General features: G+C 38.8%; 1 protein-coding gene and 1 long non-coding RNA gene across 2 annotated transcripts in view; one reads left to right on the forward strand and one right to left on the reverse strand.

Annotated features, from left to right (window-relative positions):
* Window positions 1-701: 701 nt before the first annotated feature.
* Window positions 702-16,790, forward strand: cenpx (centromere protein X). Its single transcript, XM_062037416.1, has 5 exons — window positions 702-817; window positions 1,232-1,283; window positions 1,354-1,407; window positions 5,807-5,895; window positions 13,016-16,790. Exons 1-5 carry the CDS (start codon window positions 782-784, stop codon window positions 13,028-13,030), a joined length of 246 nt encoding a protein of 81 aa, XP_061893400.1. The 5' UTR covers window positions 702-781; the 3' UTR covers window positions 13,031-16,790.
* LOC133642998 (uncharacterized) overlaps window positions 4,644-20,412 on the reverse strand; it is a 67,666-nt gene continuing 51,897 nt past the window's right edge. Inside the window, exons 2-3 of the long non-coding RNA XR_009824631.1 lie at window positions 6,255-6,337; window positions 4,644-4,715 (exon numbers count right to left, since the gene is read on the reverse strand). This is a non-coding gene — a long non-coding RNA (uncharacterized LOC133642998). The remainder of the gene's footprint in view (window positions 4,716-6,254; window positions 6,338-20,412) is intronic.

A 20,412-nucleotide genomic window follows, 5' to 3' on the forward strand; every position in this document is an offset into this window, starting at 1 on the left:
GCTACTTCTCGAGAAAATAATTTTCTATGTACATATTTTGAAAAATTTGCAGAAGACGTGTTTATTTTTATGTTCAGAGTGTTAAAACTTCTGTATCATATTACTGTTGAAATAAAGTTGGGGAAAAAAACAACAACAATTTTCTCCAGGAACTACTCCCACTGGATTAAGGATATCAAATTATTAATAACATCTTAAAAATAGTTAAAAAATAGAAAATCCCTTAAATTATTATCTTTATTGGATGAGTTTAATGGTTTACAATTGCCAATCACATGTTGGAGGATGATTAAGAGTACAAAAGCCCTTAAATTGATATATTTGTTAAAAACATTTAAAGTGATTTAGGTAGCCCTTGTGTTTTTTTCATATATTGTATTATTATTTAATACTCTCTGTATTTGTTTTTGTTTTCTTTCCTTGACATGTTTCGCTGATGTTGAAAGTACCTTGACTTTTGTGCGCATTATAAATGTATGTTTGTTGTTCAATAAAATACAAATAAAAAAAATACAAATAAAAAAAACTTCCATCCATCCATCCATTTCTACCGCTTGTCCCTTTTGGGGTCACGGGGGGTGCTGTGGGAAAACTTCCATCCATCCATTTCTACCGCTTATTCCCTTCGGGGTCGCTGGAGCTGTCACGCCCCTATCTCAGCTACAAGCGGGCGGAAAACTTGTTCAATAAAAAAATAATTGTCGCAAGTTGATTGCGTCACAGGTCGTTCTCCAATCACAGCGCCGAGCGCCAAGTTCCTGTAAAACAAAACATCAACAACATGGCGGAAAAAGACACGGAAATTACATTTAAGAAGGTAGCGTCTCTTCTTACGAGCCTTTCACTGTTTGCTGACTTCATTTTGTAAAAACTAAACGGACTGTTAATAAAGCCTTTCCTCCTAGAAATAAACGTGTTTGTCAAGTGTTATTCGGCATTTACGCCAACACGTCAAACCTTAACATCTTGAATTAAGAATAAAACGTAGCGTTTCGCGGCAACTAACTGTGTATTTGTGAACGACGAATAACTATAATATACGTAATTATTTAAAACTAATTAGGCTATTTATGGTATGCAGTAGCTGTTGATACGAGGTCTGGTTGGGGTCTACAAAAGCGTGCTTTAGCTTAGCTAGCATGTACTCAACGATGTCTTAAGTGTTATTTGTTGTTAAAACATACTTCATAAAAACAAAATGAGCAGTGATTTAATTGTGTCTAACCCACAGGATACAGTAAGCAAACTGTTATCAAGCTGCTTCAAGGAGGACAAAACCAGATGTGAGTTGTGTAAAGTTACCTTGATGTTCATTGTTGTCATTCTTCATCTCAACCTTTATCTGTTTTACAGTAAGTGGCGAGGCTGCACTGCTCATGGCGGATATGCTGAGAATATTTATTCAAGGTTTGTTCGTGCGGGCGGCGTGGCTCACTCAGATTGTGTTGGGGTTGTCCAGAAATGTTAGGGTTCCTGGTGCGAACCCCACTAACACCACCCTAGTGGCTGCCGTTGTGTCCTTGGGCAAGACACTTTACCTACCTTGCTCCTATTGCCACCGACACTAGTGTTTAAATCAGGGGTGTCCAAACTAGGGCTGGGCGATATGGCTTTTTAAAAAAATCTTGATATTTTTAGGCCATATCGCGATACACGATATATATCGCAATATTTTGCCTTAGCCTTGAATGAACACTTGATGCATATAATCACAGCAGTATGATGATTCTATGTGTCTACATTAAAACATTCTTGTTCATACTGCATTAATATATGCTCATTTTAAACTTTCATGCAGAGAGGGAAATCACAACTAATTCAATTTACCAAAACTGTATTTACTAAACAGTTATTAAGCAGTGGCACAAACATTCATGTCATTTCCAAAACAGAAAGTGCAAGATTGTTAGAGACATTTTAAAACAAGCTATTAGTGCACTTTTGTGCATGATGTCACTAAGATGACATATCAAAACACTAAATTAAAGTGCACTTTTTGTACAGAACGCCACTACAATAGTTTAAAACAAATAAAGTGCACTTTTGTGCATGATGTCACACAAGATAGTTCAATAACTGTAAAATAAAAATGAGCTGTATAATTGGAAATCAAATAGTGTATGTCCTTCACTATGTGGTAGGTTCCTGCGGACGTTATCTCCTTCTGTCGTGGACTATTTTTTTCATACGGTGTTGATGTGGAAATGGTTGCCTCTGCATTTTGTGGGTGTGGCACTGAACGGAGATGTTGACAAGCGGAGTAAGCACTCTTCATTCTCTAGCGGATGACTTTTCAAATGATGCTACATATTAGCAGTAATGCTACTTTTTGTAGCAACGCTTTCGCCCCACACTTGACAAATTACGATTGTCTGTTCGACATGTTCCCACTTGAAGCCAAACCACCGCCAGACGATGGACCCCGTGCTGTTTTTCTTAGGAATTAATTCTTCCTTCATTTGTTACCAGATTCGCACCTTCTTTCTCTCGTATTACCACTGGAACCACAGCTAACTTTAGCCAAGCTGCTACCTCTCTGCTCAATGAGGGCGTATACGTAAGTGATGTATATGTAAGAAGGTGCGCTTGTTTAAGTCTCTGTGAGAAGGAGAGACTAGAAAGAGTGAGAAGAGCCTGTAGTGTAATGCCTGCAGCTAAAAGCAACTGCGTGAGAACGTATACTCGGATATCACAGAGACAAACCCGCAATATATCGATATATCGCCCAGCCCTAGTCCAAACTGTGGCCCGCGGATAATTTATAACGGCCCGTGGCAAATTCTACTAGTGGTGTGCCGTCAGGGCCAGCAAGGCCTTCTCTACTGGCCTTACATAACCAGAAATCATGATCATAATTAAAGATACAATTATTTTTTAATTTACTTTACCTAAATATCTAAAAGTATTCATATTGTCTTCATGTCATATTATGCTTGTCCAGCGCTGTTGTTTTTAGTTTTAGTTTGTATCCAATCAGAATTCAGCTAGCTTATGTTGCCATGCTGTACCAAATCTGCTAAAGGCCTTCAGAATCAACAATGCGGGCGTCCGTGCACTGTAAGCGATCGGGGACATACAGTTGATAGACAGTTGCGATAGCCAATCAGACCACGAGTTGTTGTCAGTGAGGCCTTCTAGATGGCCTCACGTTGAACGTGACGTTTGCGCGTCCTGTGATTGGATACTCATCGGGACCGTTAGCGGATGAATTTGAGAACACAGAGTTGAGAGACAGTTGCGATAGCAGTTGTTGACAGTAGCCTATCTAGGTAGCCTGATGTTAACGAGACTTTGAATGAATACTTACTTGTCATTCCAAAGTGAGTATTCATTCACAAGTTTTAATTTAGCAGGGAGCGGGAAGTGTTGCGCCGTAGCCAGAGAAGGAGAACAAAACGTTGATTAGGTGGCAGATATATATTTGCAAGGCCGTTTTCAAGAAGGATATTTAAAGAGAAACGACATCTTGTGAGACGATGTCGGCCAACCTTGTAAGCTAGCTCAGCTGTTCTGGCGATGACATGGGGAACGGCGTCGAATAGGTCCTACTATTTGTGAGGTCAAATATTTAATTTTTTCACTTTTAATATGTTTTTTGCAATTTTAATTTTCACAGAACAACGCAAGATATGTTTCAATTGCTGATGCGTTTTAACTGATTTTTAAATGCGCCAGAAAAGAACCTGTTGTGTATATTGTGGATGTGATTCAATGCCCAGTAGGGCGTAAATGTGTTTCTGTATAGTATTTCTCCAGCAATGGTCATGTGGGGACATAAATGATGGTATTTTGAGAGGTAATCATTGAAGTCGGACATCACTGAAGGCCTGGGTGGGAAACGCACGGCCCGCCACTGAATTCTACAAATACTATTAAAAAAAAATATATATATATATATATATATATATATATATATATATATATATATATATATATATATATATATATATATACCTGGAATAAAAGAAAAACAGGTGAAATGTAACAAGAACAAATTGAACTCAACTCAACAAGTTGCAATGTTGACTTTAATAACACAAAGCCGCCATGAAGGATGTTTTTTGTTGTTGTTTAAAGCTGTCATTAGTCAAAAAATAATAAATGAATCAAAATCAATGTTGTTACGAATGGTTGACCTTTTCAAGGCTCCAATTACTTCAAATCAAATATTCCACTTTGAAATATTTTTTCGGGAAAATATTGCATATTTTGTGTGTTTGCCATCTAAATAAATGATACATGGGTTATACTTGTATAGCGCTTTTCTACCTTCAAGGTACTCAAAGCGCTTTGTCAGTATTTCCACATTTACCCATTCACACACTGATGGCGGGAGCTGCCATGCAAGGCGCTAACCAGCAGCCATCAGAGGCAAGGGGTGAAGTGTCTTGCCCAAGGACACAACGGACGTGACTAGGAAGGTAGAAGGTGGGAATTGAACCCCAGTAACCAGCAACACTCCGATTGCTGGCACAGCCACTCTACCAACTTCGCCACGCCGTCCCTAAAGCCAAAGTTTTCTTTGACAAAAAGTTAATCAAACAACAAAAAAAACCATGAAAAAAAACAATAAAAACTCATAGTCGTTGGATAAATCTGAAGTTGATGGACGAAGTGGCTGGGGAGAGGAAAATCTGGGCTTCCCTGCTTAGGCTGCTGCCCCCGCGACCCGACCTCGGATAAGCGGAAGAAGATGGATGGATGGATCTAGGGACCTAAGCGTTTAAAGTAAAAAAAAAAAAAAGTATGACTTATTTCAAACAAAATTATAAGTAGGACTGTTTTGGATCTCCAATATTTTAGTGATTTTTAAAAAACATTCTTATTGCTCTAAAAATGAAAATGTATAAAAATCAATGTTAGGACTTATACACCTATTTAAGGCTTCAATTACTTCACATCAACTATTCCACTTTGAAGATTTTTTGAGGAAAATATTGCATATTTTGTGTGTTTGCCATATAAAACCAAAGTTTTCTTTGACAAAAAGTTCATTAAACAACCAAAAAAAAACATGAAAAAAAATAATAAAATCTTAAACTCGTTGGTTAGATCTGAAGTTGAGCTAGGGAACTAAGCGTTTAAAGTTAAAAAAAAAGTATGATTTATTTATAGAAATATGAGTAGGATTGTTTTGGATGTCCAATATTTTAGTGTTTTTTTTTAAACTGTTATTGCTCAAAAAATGTAAATTAATTAAATTCAATGTTAGGAACTATAGACCTATTTAAGGCGCCAATTTCTTCACATCAAGTATTCCACTTTGAAGATTTTTTGGGGAAAATATTGCATATTTTGTGTGTTTGCCATATAAAACAGGGTTTTGACAAAAAGGGCACAAAGCCTAAAATAAATAATTCGTTATATCAACAAATAGACCTGAGTTTTAAACGTTGAATAAAAAGATTAATATACGACTTATTTTTGAATGTTTTACGACTGAGACCCTTCCCAGTCCCTTGATGGGAGCATATATATATTTTGTTTTTATGTTCAAAATTCTTGTATTCAGACATTTTTTGTGTGTGTGGAAGAGAGATTTTCTAATCTGCTGACAATTTCGGCTGACACTTTAAGCCCTGTCAGAGCTGTCTTAGTTTACTGGTGTGAAGTGTCTAAAAACAGCTGAGCGTGTCGGGAAAACTTTCAAAATAAATGTATTGGTTTTGAAAATGAAAATGATCCAAATGGCCCCGCATGCTTTGATTTTGGAGTGTGCAGCCCTCAGTGGGAAAAGTATGGACACCCCTGGTATAAATGTTATTATTATGAATTAGTTGATAAGTGTACCATCTGATTGTGGCAGAAGCGGCTGTGCGATCGATGAAACAAGCTGGAAGTGAAGACTGTGACCAAGTGGGCATCGAACACTTTGAAAAGATCCTACCTCAGCTGGTATGTAGCTATGCACTAACAACTTTTCTAGCCTGTTGGTCCCTATTTCTGTGTGTTTGGGATCCCTATAAATCCCCAAATTTGAAACCATGGAGGCAAGGCGAAGATATTTATAAAACAATCTTGCTTTCTTCCAAATGTAAGACTTTAGTGAAATATTTTGTTAGGACAGCGGATATCGGCATATATGGTCGAGGTTTACCCAAAGAGCTTGACACATGTTTGCCATTTTCATTCAGTTGTAGTCAGTCTTTATTTTTCACTATCCTCTTGTTGTTGGGCAGACTGGCTCATACATGCACATGCATGCTATAACCGTCCGCTGTCGCAATTTCAAATAAAAAGTAGCATATATATACCTTATATCTGTCAGTAGACTCCACATGGCTGACGGGGTGTAGTAGACCCAGTCGAAGGGGGCCCGGCACAATAATAAGACTGCCTACAAAACGAAACAAAAGTGGCTTGAAGATGGTCTGTAAAACAAAATATATGCAAAATATGGACCAAAGCATCATCATTACATGTTACATAGACCATAAGAAGGTGTCTTAAATGTAATAAAAAAAAATCATAATATAACTACTTTGAGATTTCAATTTGGACTTTTTAAATTATTTTTTTATTCATCCACCAGATGGCGATATTTCCCATTCAAAGAATGTACGGTATAGTTAAAGGCCTACTGAAATGAATTTTTTTTATTTAAACGGGGATAGCAGATCTATTCTATGTGTCATACTTGATCATTTCGCGATATTGCCATATTTTTGCTGAAAGGATTTAGTATAGAACAACGACGATAAAGATTGCAACTTTTGGTATCTGATAAAAAAAAGGCTTGCACCTACCGGAAGTAGCGTGACGTAGTCAGTTGAACATATACGCAAAGTTCCCTATTGTTTACAATGATGGCCGCATGAAGTGAGAGAGATTCGGACCGAGAAAGCGACAATTTCCCCATTAATTTGAGCGAGGATGAAAGATTTGTGGATGAGTAAAGTGCAAGTGAAGGACTAGTGGGGAGTTGAAGCTATTCAGATAGGGAAGATGCTGTGAGAGCCGGGGGTGACCTGATATTCAGCTGGGAATGACTACAACAGTAAATAAACACAAGACATATATATACTCTATTAGCCACAACACAACCAGGCTTATATTTAATATGCCACAAATTAATCCTGCATAAAAACACCTGCGTGTTTGTTATGCTAGCTCCTAGCTCCTCTGCTAGCTCCTAGCTCCATAGAACACGCCAATACAATTCAAACACCTGATCAACACACACAATCACTCAGCCCAAAAGACCGTTTACCTAACCCAAGGTTCATAAAGCTTATATATTTTTAAAAAGTTACGTACGTGACGCGCACATACGGTCAAGTTATCGAATGTTTAGCAGCCAAGGCTGCATACTCACGGTACCTGATATTCAGCTGGGAATGACTACAACAGTAAATAAACACAAGACATATATATACTCTATTAGCCACAACACAACCAGGCTTATATTTAATATGCCACAAATTAATCCTGCATAATAACACCTGCGTGTTTGTTATGCTAGCTCCTAGCTCCTCTGCTAGCTCCTAGCTCCATAGAACACGCCAATACAATTCAAACACCCGATCAACACACACAATCACTCAGCCCAAAAGACCGTTCACCTAACCCAAGGTTCATAAAGCTTATATATTTTTAAAAAGTTACGTACGTGACGCGCACTTACGGTACGGTACGTGTTATGCTAGCTCCTAGCTCCTCTGCTAGCTCCTAGCTCCATAGAACACGCCAATACAATTCAAACACATGATCAACACACACAATCACTCAGCCCAAAAGACCGTTCACCTAACCCAAGGTTCATAAAGCTTATATATTTTAAAAAAGTTACGTACATACGCAAAAAAAAAGCCAAAGCTGCATACTCACAGTAGCACGTCTGCGTCTTTGTCATCCAAATCAAAGTAATCCTGGTAAGAGTCTGTGTTGTCCCAGTTCTCTACAGGCGTCTGTGTATCCAAATCAAAAGTCCTCCTGGTTAGAGTCTCTGTTATCCGAGTTCTTCCATCTTGACTGCATCTTTCGGGAATGTAAACAAAGAAGCGCCGGCTGTGTACTGTTGTGGCTGACTACGTTCGAAAAATACGTCCATTTCGCACCGACAACTTTCTTCTTTGCTTGCTTGGCTTCCTTCTCCATAATGCAATGAACATGATTGAAACAGATTCACGAACACAGATGTCCAGAATACTGTGGAATTATGAAATGAAAACAGAGCTTTTTCATATTGGCTTCAATGTGGAAGGCATACCCGTGTTCGTCGGGCTACGTCACGCGCATACGTCATCCTCAGAGGCGTTTCGAACCGGAAGTTTAGCGGCAAATTTAAAATGTCACTTTATAAGTTAACCCGGCCGTATTGGCATGTGTTATAATGTTAAGATTTCATCATTGATATATAAACTATCAGACTGCGTGGTCGGTAGTAGTGGGTTTCAGTAGGCCTTTAAGGCAGACGCAGTCATAAAAAAGTGACTATTTGAAAGTGTAAAATTATAATATCTATTTTATTAAGCTTTTTTGTAATTTTAAGGTTCATTTCTTGTTTATGTTTTCATTTTTGGTATCTTTTAAATGTAAATATTAGGTGTGTAACCATATGAAAATTTCACGGTATGATATTGTGGAATTGTCCAAAAAAAACAAACTAACTTAAAAATGTCATAATGTGTTAAAATGAAGTGGCACAAACATAATGCTTAAATGTTCTAATTATATTAATGCATTACTACAAACACATATTTTTAAGTGCTGAGAGTTGTGTGAAAACATCACCTGTTTTAAGCAAACATAACAAAAACCTTACAGTTGAGTATCTTTTAAAGGCCTACTGAAATGAATTTTTTTTATTTAAACGGGGATAGCAGATCTATTCTATGTGTCATACTTGATCATTTCGCGATATTGCCATATTTTTGCTGAAAGGATTTAGTATAGAACAACGACGATAAAGATTGAAACTTTTGGTATCTGATAAAAAAAAGGCTTGCCCCTACCGGAAGTAGCGTGACGTAGTCAGTTGAACATATACGCAAAGTTCCCTATTGTTTACAATGATGGCCGCATGAAGTGAGAGAGATTCGGACCGAGAAAGCGACAATTTCCCCATTAATTTGAGCGAGGATGAAAGATTTGTGGATGAGTAAAGTGCAAGTGAAGGACTAGTGGGGAGTTGAAGCTATTCAGATAGGGAAGATGCTGTGAGAGCCGGGGGTGACCTGATATTCAGCTGGGAATGACTACAACAGTAAATAAACACAAGACATATATATACTCTATTAGCCACAACACAACCAGGCTTATATTTAATATGCCACAAATTAATCCTGCATAAAAACACCTGCGTGTTTGTTACGCTAGCTCCTAGCTCCTCTGCTAGCTCCTAGCTCCATAGAACACGCCAATACAATTCAAACACCTGATCAACACACACAATCACTCAGCCCAAAAGACCGTTCACCTAACCCAAGGTTCATAAAGCTTATATATTTTTAAAAAGTTACGTACGTGACGCGCACATACGGTCAAGCTATCAAATGTTTAGCAGCCAAGGCTGCATACTCACGGTACCTGATATTCAGCTGGGAATGACTACAACAGTAAATAAACACAATACATATATATACTCTATTAGCCACAACACAACCAGGCTTATATTTAATATGCCACAAATTAATCCTGCATAAAAACACCTGCGTGTTTGTTACGCTAGCTCCTAGCTCCTCTGCTAGCTCCTAGCTCCTAGCTCCATAGAACACGCCAATACAATTCAAACACCTGATCAACACACACAATCACTCAGCCCAAAAGACCGTTCACCTAACTCGAGGTTCATAAAGCTTATATATTTAAAAAAAGTTACGTACATACGCAAAAAAAAGTTGCGCACATACGGTCAAGCGATCAAATGTTTAGAAGCCAAAGCTGCATACTCACAGTAGCACGTCTGCGTCTTTGTCATCCAAATCAAAGTAATCCTGGTAAGAGTCTGTGTTGTCCCAGTTCTCTACAGGCGTCTGTGTATCGAAGTCAAAAGTCCTCCTGGTTAGAGTCTCTGTTATCCGAGTTCTTCCATCTTGACTGCATCTTTCGGGAATGTAAACAAAGAAGCGCCGGCTGTGTACTGTTGTTGCTGACTACGTTCGAAAAATACGTCCATTTCGCACCGACAACTTTCTTCTTTGCTTGCTCAGCTTCCTTCTCCATAATGCAATGAACATGATTGCAACAGATTCACGAACACAGATGTCCAGAATACTGTGGAATTATGAAATGAAAACAGAGCTTTTTCGTATTGGCTTCAATGTGGAAGGCATACCCGTGTTCGCCGGGCAACGTCACGCGCATACGTCATCCTCAGAGGCGTTTCGAACCGGAAGTTTAGCGGCAAATTTAAAATGTCACTTTATAAGTTAACCCGGCCGTATTGTCATGTGTTATAATGTTAAGATTTCATCATTGATATATAAACTATCAGACTGCGTGGTCGGTAGTAGTGGGTTTCAGTAGGCCTTTAAAGTGACAATGTAAACATCCAGTGCAACATGTGTAAAGCAATAATGTTCAACTTATACTGTCTGAGAAGCAGTGTCCTCTGTAGTGGACATTTAAAAAAAAAAATCAGTTTGGAAAATGATGTTTGTTAGAAAAGTCAACAAGCATTTTACCTTTTAATAATGTGAATACTTAAAAAAATGATGCTTCACTGGCTTGAACTATCTTTTCCGGATGAGGGTTTATCAAGTAGCTTCTCATATTTCCCGTGGCGTGCAGAGTCCGTGCTGCTGCGGGACGTTTTCCATCTGCAGCGGTGCACCGTAAACCACTCTGTGTCGCCTTGGAAATGCTCGAGACGAAGGTAGTGGTTTGGTACGCAGACTTTATTTGGTTATGTATTGGCCAGGGTTTGTCTGTTTGCAAACAACATAACTCAAAAAGTTATGGATGGATTTTGATGATATGTTTAGGAAATGTCCATTAAAAACAATTCCTCTTATTGACTACAAACACACTTTTCCCGCACGCTTTCTCCTTTTCTCTCTTTTACTGGGTTGGGGCGGCGTGGCGAAGTTGGTAGAGTGGCCGTGCCAGCAATCGGAGGGTTGCTGGTTATTGGGGTTCGATCCCCACCTTCTACCATCCTAGTCACGTCCGTGGGCAAGACACTTCACCCTTGCTCCTGATGGGTGCTGGTAGCGCCTTGCATGGCAGCTCCCTCCATCAGTGTGTGAATGTGTGTGTCAATGGGTGAATGTGGAAATACTGTCAAAGCGCTTTGAGTACCTTGAAGGTAGAAAAGCGCTATACAAGTATAACCCATTTATCATTTATTATTCCATATCCCCACCAAGCCGGATGCGCTGTGCAGAGGATTATGGGAGATATAGTTTATTTCCAGACCGGCCAACGCGAAAGTGCCAGTAAAAAACTAGCCATACCGCAATAATGCGGTATTTACAATACCGTTACATCCCTGGTAAATGTATCTTAAATGTATTTATTTATGTACTGTAGTTATATTTAGTAGTTGTCACCACTGTCAACTTCACTTTTTTGATTGTCACTTATTTCTGTGATAAACTCATGCAGGCATAGGCGCCGATCTACATTTCTGCCAGTGGGTGCTTGGTGTGTGTGTATTAGTGTTGTCCCCATACCAATATTGTGGTACCGGTACCAAAAGTATTTCGGTACTTTTCGAAATAAAGGGGACCACAAAAAATGTCATTATTGTCTTTATTTGAACAAAAAAATCTTAGGGTACATTAAACATATGTTTCTTATTGTAATTTAGTCCTTAAATAAAATAGTGAACATACAAGACAACTTGTCTTTTAGTAGTAATTAAACAAACAAAGGCTCCTAATTAGTCTGCTGACGTATGCAGTAACATATTGTGTCATTTCTCATTCTATTATTTTGTCAACATTATTAAGGACAAGTGGTAGAAAAGGAATTAATGATCTACTTTTTCATTTACTGCTAATATCTGATTATTTTCTGTTTCAACATGTTCTATCTACACTTCTGTTAAAATGTAAAAATCACTTATTCTTCTGTTGTTTGATACTTTACATTATTTTTGGATGATACCACAAATTTGGGTATCAATCCGATACCAGGTCGTTACAGGATCATACATTGGTCATATTCAAAGTCCTCATGTGTCCAGGGACATATTTCCTAAATTTATAAACATAATATGAATTTTTTTAAAAACGAAAGAAGATTTTGTGATGTTAAAAAATACAGATGTAATCATAGTAGTATCGACTAGATACGCTATTGTACGTGGTATCATTACAGTGGATGTTAGGTGTAGATCCACCAATGGCGTTTGTTTATATTGTAGCGTCCTGGAAGAGTTGGTGCTGCAGGGAATTCTGGGAATTTGTTCTGTAGTGTTTATGCTGTGATGCGGTGCAAATATTCTTCCAAAATGTGTTTGTCATTGTTGTTTAGTGTGGTTTCACTATAGAATAGAATAGAATAGAACGTACTTTATTGATCCCTGGGGGAAATTCAGCACCACAGTTCGCTCACAATAGACAATAGACACTGAGGTATTTTTTACATGTGAATAATATAAATACAGTCTATTATACAGAATTATTCACATGTGAATAATATAAATACATTATACATTTACAATACATGTACAGTCGAAAGGAACATATGCATTATACAGTCTGATGGCTGTCGGTATGAATGTCATAAACTGTCAAACATCTTCTATATGGCACATATTTATGACAGTGTTGGCATTGTTCATACTTCCACCCTTAGTGTGATGTGTATGGCTCTTGAGTAAGTATGCACTTCATTCGCTAGTATGCAGTGTGTTCATAGTCAAGATGATTGACATTAGTTCATTATCGACCACAAAATTAACAGCAGCAAGTCAAAAATTATTTAAAGATTGAAAGTTGCCATCAATCCCAGTGGGTGCTCGGTATTGTCCGTGGGTGCTCGGGCCCCGAAGCACCCACGGGATCGGCGCCTATGCATGCAGGTATGTAAATATACTAACATAAATCCAATGTCTTTGTCTTTGCAGCTGTTGGACTTCTAGCACACTGCTGCCACAAGATGGTGCCAGAGCACTTCACTAGTGACTCCGGCCATCCCCTTTTCTGTTGTCTTGTTTGTAATTCTCCCTGACTGTAATCACTGCATTACATGCCTTCCCTCGTATTAGGTGAGTGTGTGATTTTTTTACCCCCCCTTTCGAAGTGGAAAAACAGCCCCCATTCCTGCGCCAATAAGACCCACCTGTGCTCCTCTGCGCAACAACAGGTGCTTGCAGCATGCTTCATCAAAGCCTCCTGGAGCAGTTGGAAGCAATTAGAGTAATAAGGGGAGCAGGCAGTCTCTTAGATGATGACAAGTGCCAGGAGGGGGGAAAAAAAAGAAAAGAAGTACCCCCTCCGGCCACTTTGAAGTTCCCTTTTGCTGTCCTGCGATGTTTAGTTAGAGGTGGAGGGAAGGCCAAAGGGGAGTTTTGGCACAGGAGGAACTTAGAATGGGAGTGAGTATGCGTGCACCAATGCGTGTGCATGTGTTAGCCAAACAAGGCAGAGAGACCACACGCGTAGATAGAAAGGAAACGTAAGAAAACCCTTTGGAAGATGGTCCAAGAGGAGCAGGGTGTAATTCTGAAAGTAAATAAACAAAAGAGGCGTGCAGAAGAGGTGCTGCTCCTCCTTTCATCACTGTGGAAGAGGGGCGTCTCTAACCCGCGTGCTTCTAATGGTTTTCCACAAGTGGTGTGTACCTTGACCCATATGTCTCCGTTATGAGTCAGCATAGCTGCACAACACCTCACACTATTTATTTGTGTGACGTGACTCACCGCTGCATCGACAAACACATCTGGAAGCAACTTGGTGCTAAAGGTTTCTAGCGCGGGCCCCTGGTGGGTGCTCAAAGACGCACCACCTGGAATTCCACACCTTGTGTTGTGGATTTCTCCGCTCTGGCCACAGCAGGCCTTGCAGGAGTGTTTGGTTTAATGAGGGGGACTATTGTCGGTCACTTCATTGGGCGGCTTATTAATATGCGGTGGCGTCCACAGCAACAAACCACCACTTATCATGCAGGCAACCTGCTTATTGTGCTGAAGAACTACAACTTTTACGGCTTTGTTACCTCATACTGACTCGTAATCAGGAGGATATAACGTCAACAAATAGATATGAAGTTTATTTGGAGATTTAAGTGTTGAAAGGGAAAAAAAGTTAACACTTGTTTAAGTCCCCAAGATCTTCAGTGCTGAATTTTGTTAAAAACTTAAAATTATGAATTATTGACCTATTTAAGGCTCCAATTAGTTCGCATCAAATATTTAAGTGTTGAAAGTAAAAATAAATCAATGCATGACTTACTTTTATGACTGTAACCCTTTTCGGGACCTGTAACATTCACCACATTTGGGAGATTCCAAAGGTTTAACATAGAACGCCAACGAAAGGTTGATGTCTGACCAAGTTTCTTAAATTTTTCACACCAAAAACCCAAAACCTGCCACACAGATGTCACCGCTTTTGGTGTTGTTTTTTCTTTGGTTTAGTGTTTATTTCTGTCTAGCGCTCTTTTGTTCCACTTCCTGTTTTGGTTTTTCCTGCAGTGACTTTACCCCTGCTTTTGAGTGCTATTTTCCCTCACCTGTCCCTGATTGCCCATCAGAAGGGTTTATTGACCAGCATCGCTTGCCTCTGGACGCCGGTTCATTGTCTTATGTTTATGTCTCACGTTGCCGTTTGCACGACCTGTATCATTTTCTTCTGCCTGGTCCTTGATTAAATGACCTTCCTATCTGCACTTCGCATCCTGGGGTCAAGCCAACAGCCATGAGGCGCCACCCGGACAATTAAAGATGTCCAAAAATTATGGAAATAAAGTCCTTATTTTGCAGTTAAAAACAAATTATAAAAAGAAAGCTGAAATATGTGTTAATGAAAAAAACAAAAATGACCAAATTTATGTTTATTAAGCTGATATGAAGGTTGTGTATTTTCTTTAAGTATACAGTAACTTTGTAACATGCCTACATAGGTTGGAAATTACATAACGCAAGGGTTCTTAACTTTTTAGGACTCAGGGGCTAACTTTTCCACTGAGATATAAACACTGATTTAGTAATCACACTCTTGATTTTAAATAATATTCAATAATTACAGTCTTCTGTATCCAACCTACTTGCAGGAGAAATGATATGAAGGCATGTCTTAATCACAAATATTATCAAGGCTTGGGCCAGACTGCATACGAAACAAAGACTAATCAAATATTCTGCAAAAGAAATGACACAAAAACTGATGAAAAATATATTATCATGCAATTACTATCTGTCTATCTGGCGACTTGTCCAGGGAGTACCCCACCTACCGCCCGAATGCAGCGACCCCCCGCAGCCCCGAAAGGGACAAGTGGTAGAAAAATGGATGGATGGATGGAATTACGCTTTGCTAAAATATAGAAATTCTAACTAAATCAGTAAATGATAATGTTTTGTAAATAAACAGTCAATAAAATTTAAGTGCAAATGAAAATACAGGTTTGCCACTTAAGTCATAATTTTTAAAGTCATAAACTTTTATGACTTAAGCTCCAGGCTTCTTCTGTTTGTTTAAGATTGTCATTACTGCCACAAGTGGTGAAAAAGTGTATTACAACTACGTACTGCAGTGGCCAATACAGACTACAACTGAGAAACAGATATTTTTTGCAGCCCTCTAAGGGGCGCTCGTGGCCAAACAATCAATCAATGTTTATTTATATAGCCCTAAATCACAAGTGTCTCAAAGGGCTGCACAAGCCACAACGACATCCGCGGTACAGAGCCCACATAAGGGCAAGGAAAAACTCACAACCCCAATGGGACGTCGATGTGAATGAATATGAGAAACCTTGGAGAGGAGGGGAGACCGGATGCAATGGACGTCGAGTGGGTCTGACATAATATTGTGAAAGTCCAGTCCATAGTGGATCTAACATAACAGTGAGAGTCCAGTGTCCAAACAATGGGCCCTGCCCTATGGTTAAGAAACACTGACATAATGTAGAATAACAAAATGGCCCCAGCATCCTCTGATTTTTCACTAAAAGGCTCTCAGTGGAAAAAGTTTGCTGTAGAACTGCATCCTGGTGACGTTATGTACAATCGTGCAACTTTTCTCCCTCTTACGCATCTCCTTGGAAAAAATGACATGTCGAGGCAGCGGTATTAAACATGCGAAAGCAGTTGGGAATGGGGAGGGGCATCAGAAGGTAAAATAATGATTTCAACTTTTTTATTCTGGATGGCAACATGAAAGGCAAGGAGTGTCCGCCCAGACACTTTGGACAAGCTCCGAAATGAGGCGGTTTCCGGTAGTCGAGACTGATCTGCCTGGTCATCATTGCACAATGACTAATACATTGATTCTCAAACTGTGGTGCAGGCTCCATTTAGTGGTATGCCAAATAACTTAATCAAATATTCCAACACATTGTTACTGTTAAAAATGTGTGTAATGCTACAGTGGCCAACATATTAAATGTGTTTGTTAAATAAAACCTCTGCCTTGTTTTTAATGAAGTATTCTATGCCTACTATACGCTACTGTATTCTATTGTTGCTCATGGTGGTACTTGGAAAGCCAAGTGTTTTCTAAGGTGGGTCTTGGTAAAAAAAAAAAAAAAAGAAGCTGATGAACAACTGGACAAATACATCAAATACTGTTTGGAAAATACCAAAATACGTGCATCGAGACCCCCTTTCTACTCCATTTTGTCGAAACATGCACCAGGCTGCCCAGTGCTATTATATTTCTACTCATATTGCATTACAAATTCACTGGAAATGTCTTGCACCTGCGCTGAACACAATACCTACTGTAAGATTTTGTACACAATTTAAGAGTACTGACAAGCACATGTATGTAAATTTGGAGCAAAGTTGGCCGCCAACAAGCAAAGCGTCTTAACATGGGACATGAATATATATATATACACGGTATACATGTATTTTTGTACTGGATATATGTATGTATAAATACTATATATATGTATATATATATGAATATATAAAAAAATACTGTATATATGGTTTTATACATCCATCCATCCATTTTCTACCGCTTGTCCCTTTTGGGGTTGCGGGGGGTGCTGGAGCCTATCTCAGCTGCATTCGGGCGGAAGGCGGGGTACACCCTGGACAAGTCGCCACCTCATCACAGGGCCAACACAGATAGACAGACAACATTCACACTCCCATTCACACACTAGGACCAATTTTAGTGTTGCCAATCAACCTATCCCCAGGTGCATGTTTTTGGCGGTGGGAGGAAGCCGGAGTACCCAGAGGGAACCCACGCAGTCACAGGGAGAACATGCAAACTCCACACAGAAAGATCCCGAGCCCGGGATTGAACCCAGGACTACTCAGGGCCTTCGTATTGTGAGGCACATGCACTTATATATATATATATATATATATGGTATACATACTGTGTATTTAAATATATAATGTATATATAATATGTATACAATATATATATACATATAATAAATAAATGATAAATGGGTTATACTTGTATAGCGCTTTTCTACCTTCAAGGTACTCAAAGCGCTTTGACAGTATTTCCACATTCATCCATTCACACACACATTCACACTGATGGCGGGAGCTGTGTATATATGCTATATATATATATATATATATATATATATATATATATATATATATATATATATATATATATATATATATATATATATATATATATACATATCTACTGTACATATACCTGTATACATATATGCTGTATATATACCGCATATATATGTTTATATCTAAATACGGTATATATACACTATATATACTCTATTTATATATAACATATATGGATATAATATATTGATATACTGCATATGTTGTATGTATATATGCCTACTGTATATATGCATAGATATATACTGTAAATATGTATATATATTTATATACACTACCGTTCAAAAGTTTGGGGTCACATTGAAATGTCCTTATTTTTTAAGGAAAAGCACTGTACTTTTCAATGAAGATAACTTTAAACTAGTCTTAACTTTAAAGAAATAAACTCTATACATTGCTAATGTGGTAAATGACTATTCTAGCTGCAAATGTCTGGTTTTTGGTGCAATATCTACATAGGTGTATAGAAGCCCATTTCCAGCAACTATCACTCCAGTGTTCTAATGGTACAATGTGTTTGCTCAATGGCTCAGAAGGCTAATTGATGATTAGAAAACCCTTGTGCAATCATGTTCACACATCTGAAAACAGTTTAGCTCGTTACAGAAGCTACAAAACTGACCTTCCTTTGAGCAGATTGAGTTTCTGGAGCATCACATTTGTGGGGTCAATTAAACGCTCAAAATGGCCAGAAAAAGAGAACTTTCGTCTGAAACTCGACAGTCTATTCTTGTTCTTAGAAATGAAGGCTATTCCACAAAATTGTTTGGGTGACCCCAAACTTTTGAACGGTAGTGTATGCTCAACCATCCCTTTTTTATCCAAACAACACAACAACATTACAGCAAGCTTAAATAACAACACTGAGCACACAAACGCCTTGTTAATGCGCTCCCAAACCAAAAAAGGAAAATCATTGTCAACCCTTGTGTCTGGGAATATTTGTGACATTATTGAACACTCTGGAAGTTTCGGAGTGATAACCGAGCAGTGACTTCCCGCAGTCACCACTGTGACTTGTGGGGCGGTATAGCTCGGTTGGTAAAGTGGCCGTGCCAGCAACTTGAGGGTTCCGGGTTCGATCCCCACTTCCGCCATCCTAGTCACTGCCGTTGTGTCTCTGGGCAAGACACTTTACCCACCTGCTCCCAGTGCCACCCACACTGGTTTAAATGTAACTTAGATATTGGGTTTCACTATGTAAAAGCGCTTTGAGTCACTAGAAAAAAGTGCTATATAAATATAATTCACTTCACTTCACCGCTAGTTTTAGCCCAGACTAGCAGTGTGAGGCGATCCTTCATTGGCTTGTGTCCTGGTAGTGCTTTCTCTTTCGCTGTAATAAAGGTATTTTTCGGTCTTAAATACTTGCTGCGAAACAAAGACCCCTTCGCTTATAAAATCCTCGGACTGAAGGTGCCGCCAACCGGAGGTTAAAGAGCTAAAATGCTAGCTCAATGATTGGTCAAGCAACCCGAAGTTATACTGTTATATTGTGGAAATAAACACATCAGTAGTGCTGCTCGCCTCAAAGCTCTTTGAAATGGCCGCATCCGTGTGTAATGGAAGTAAACAGGATGTGACGTAGGGGGCCCCGCCTCTTCAAAATGTCCGTGCCCGTGTATACAGGAAGTGATGTCACCAAAATGGCATGCAAAATGAAGGAATGAATAAATGAAGCCTCCGTAGGCCGAGACATGGTTAGCACACGAAGGAAAATTTTGCACAATGCAAAAGTTTCAGTGTTCGTACGGGTGCTTAAAAACCTTGAAAATGCTTGGATTTTAATGTTGTGTTTTAAAGGTTTGAAAAATGCTTGAATTTTGGGCGAAGTACTTGGAAATGTTCATCATATTTCTCGGCAGTCTGACTCAATAGGCTAATTATAAAATGGAAAAAAATAGAATAAGTTTCCTTAAAAATTAAAGCTACACGCTTGATCTGTTGTCTTTGCACGAGCCCTTACATTAGGTTGTTGTCATGTATATACGGCTCTGTGTCGCCCCCAAGAGGACAGTGGGTGCATCGGTCCATCATGCCGGGAGGTTGCCGTTTTAACGAACATTGGATGGAAAATGACAAATACAAACTTTGGAAAAAACATGGACCAAATCCATGTGTAGCCTGCTGCAAAGTATTCAAAATGGAAATCCAGCTTTTAGCAAGGGGAGAGTCGGCTCTCTCGAGTCATATGTAAGGTAAACCACAGAGATTACTAGCTCTACAAGTTAACTAACTTAAGCTAAAGTTTCGTTTTCTAACGTTTTGGTACATGCTAGACCAGGGGTCACCAACGCGGTGCCCGCGGGCACCAGGTCGCCCGTAAGGACCAGATGAGTCGCCCGCGGGCCTGTTCTAAAAAAAAAAAAATTAAAAATTAAAAAATTAAATCTACATAGAAAAAACACAAGATACACTTTCAATCAGTGCATCAACCCAAACAACCTCCCCCATGCACACTCATCCACACCCACTCACACAAAAGGGGTTATTCTTTCTGCTACCAATATTCTGGTTCCCACAACATAGGGACACAGTCCCTGAAGCACACATGATTGTATAGGCTGCTGGTCCACTAAAATTTTCATTAATTACTATTTTTTATGTAATTATTTTTATATTGTTTTACTTTCTTTTTTATCCAAGAAAATGTTTTTTTTTTATTTATCTTATTTTATTTTATTTTTTTTAAAAAGGGCCTTATCTTCAACAGACCAGGTTGTCAATGAAATTAGATTTGT

This window comes from Entelurus aequoreus, linkage group LG25 (genome assembly GCF_033978785.1).
Source record: "Entelurus aequoreus isolate RoL-2023_Sb linkage group LG25, RoL_Eaeq_v1.1, whole genome shotgun sequence".
Lineage (NCBI taxonomy): Eukaryota > Metazoa > Chordata > Actinopteri > Syngnathiformes > Syngnathidae > Entelurus > Entelurus aequoreus.

Excerpts from the sequence above, each read along its gene's own strand:
- cenpx (XM_062037416.1), top strand. The coding sequence starts at position 782 with ATGGCGGAAAAAGACACGGAAATTACATTTAAGAAG. Across the intron at positions 818-1,231 it reads CGGAAATTACATTTAAGAAG|GATACAGTAAGCAAACTGTT; the intron begins GTAGCGTCTCTT and ends TCTAACCCACAG. Across the intron at positions 1,284-1,353 it reads CAAGGAGGACAAAACCAGAT|TAAGTGGCGAGGCTGCACTG; the intron begins GTGAGTTGTGTA and ends TCTGTTTTACAG.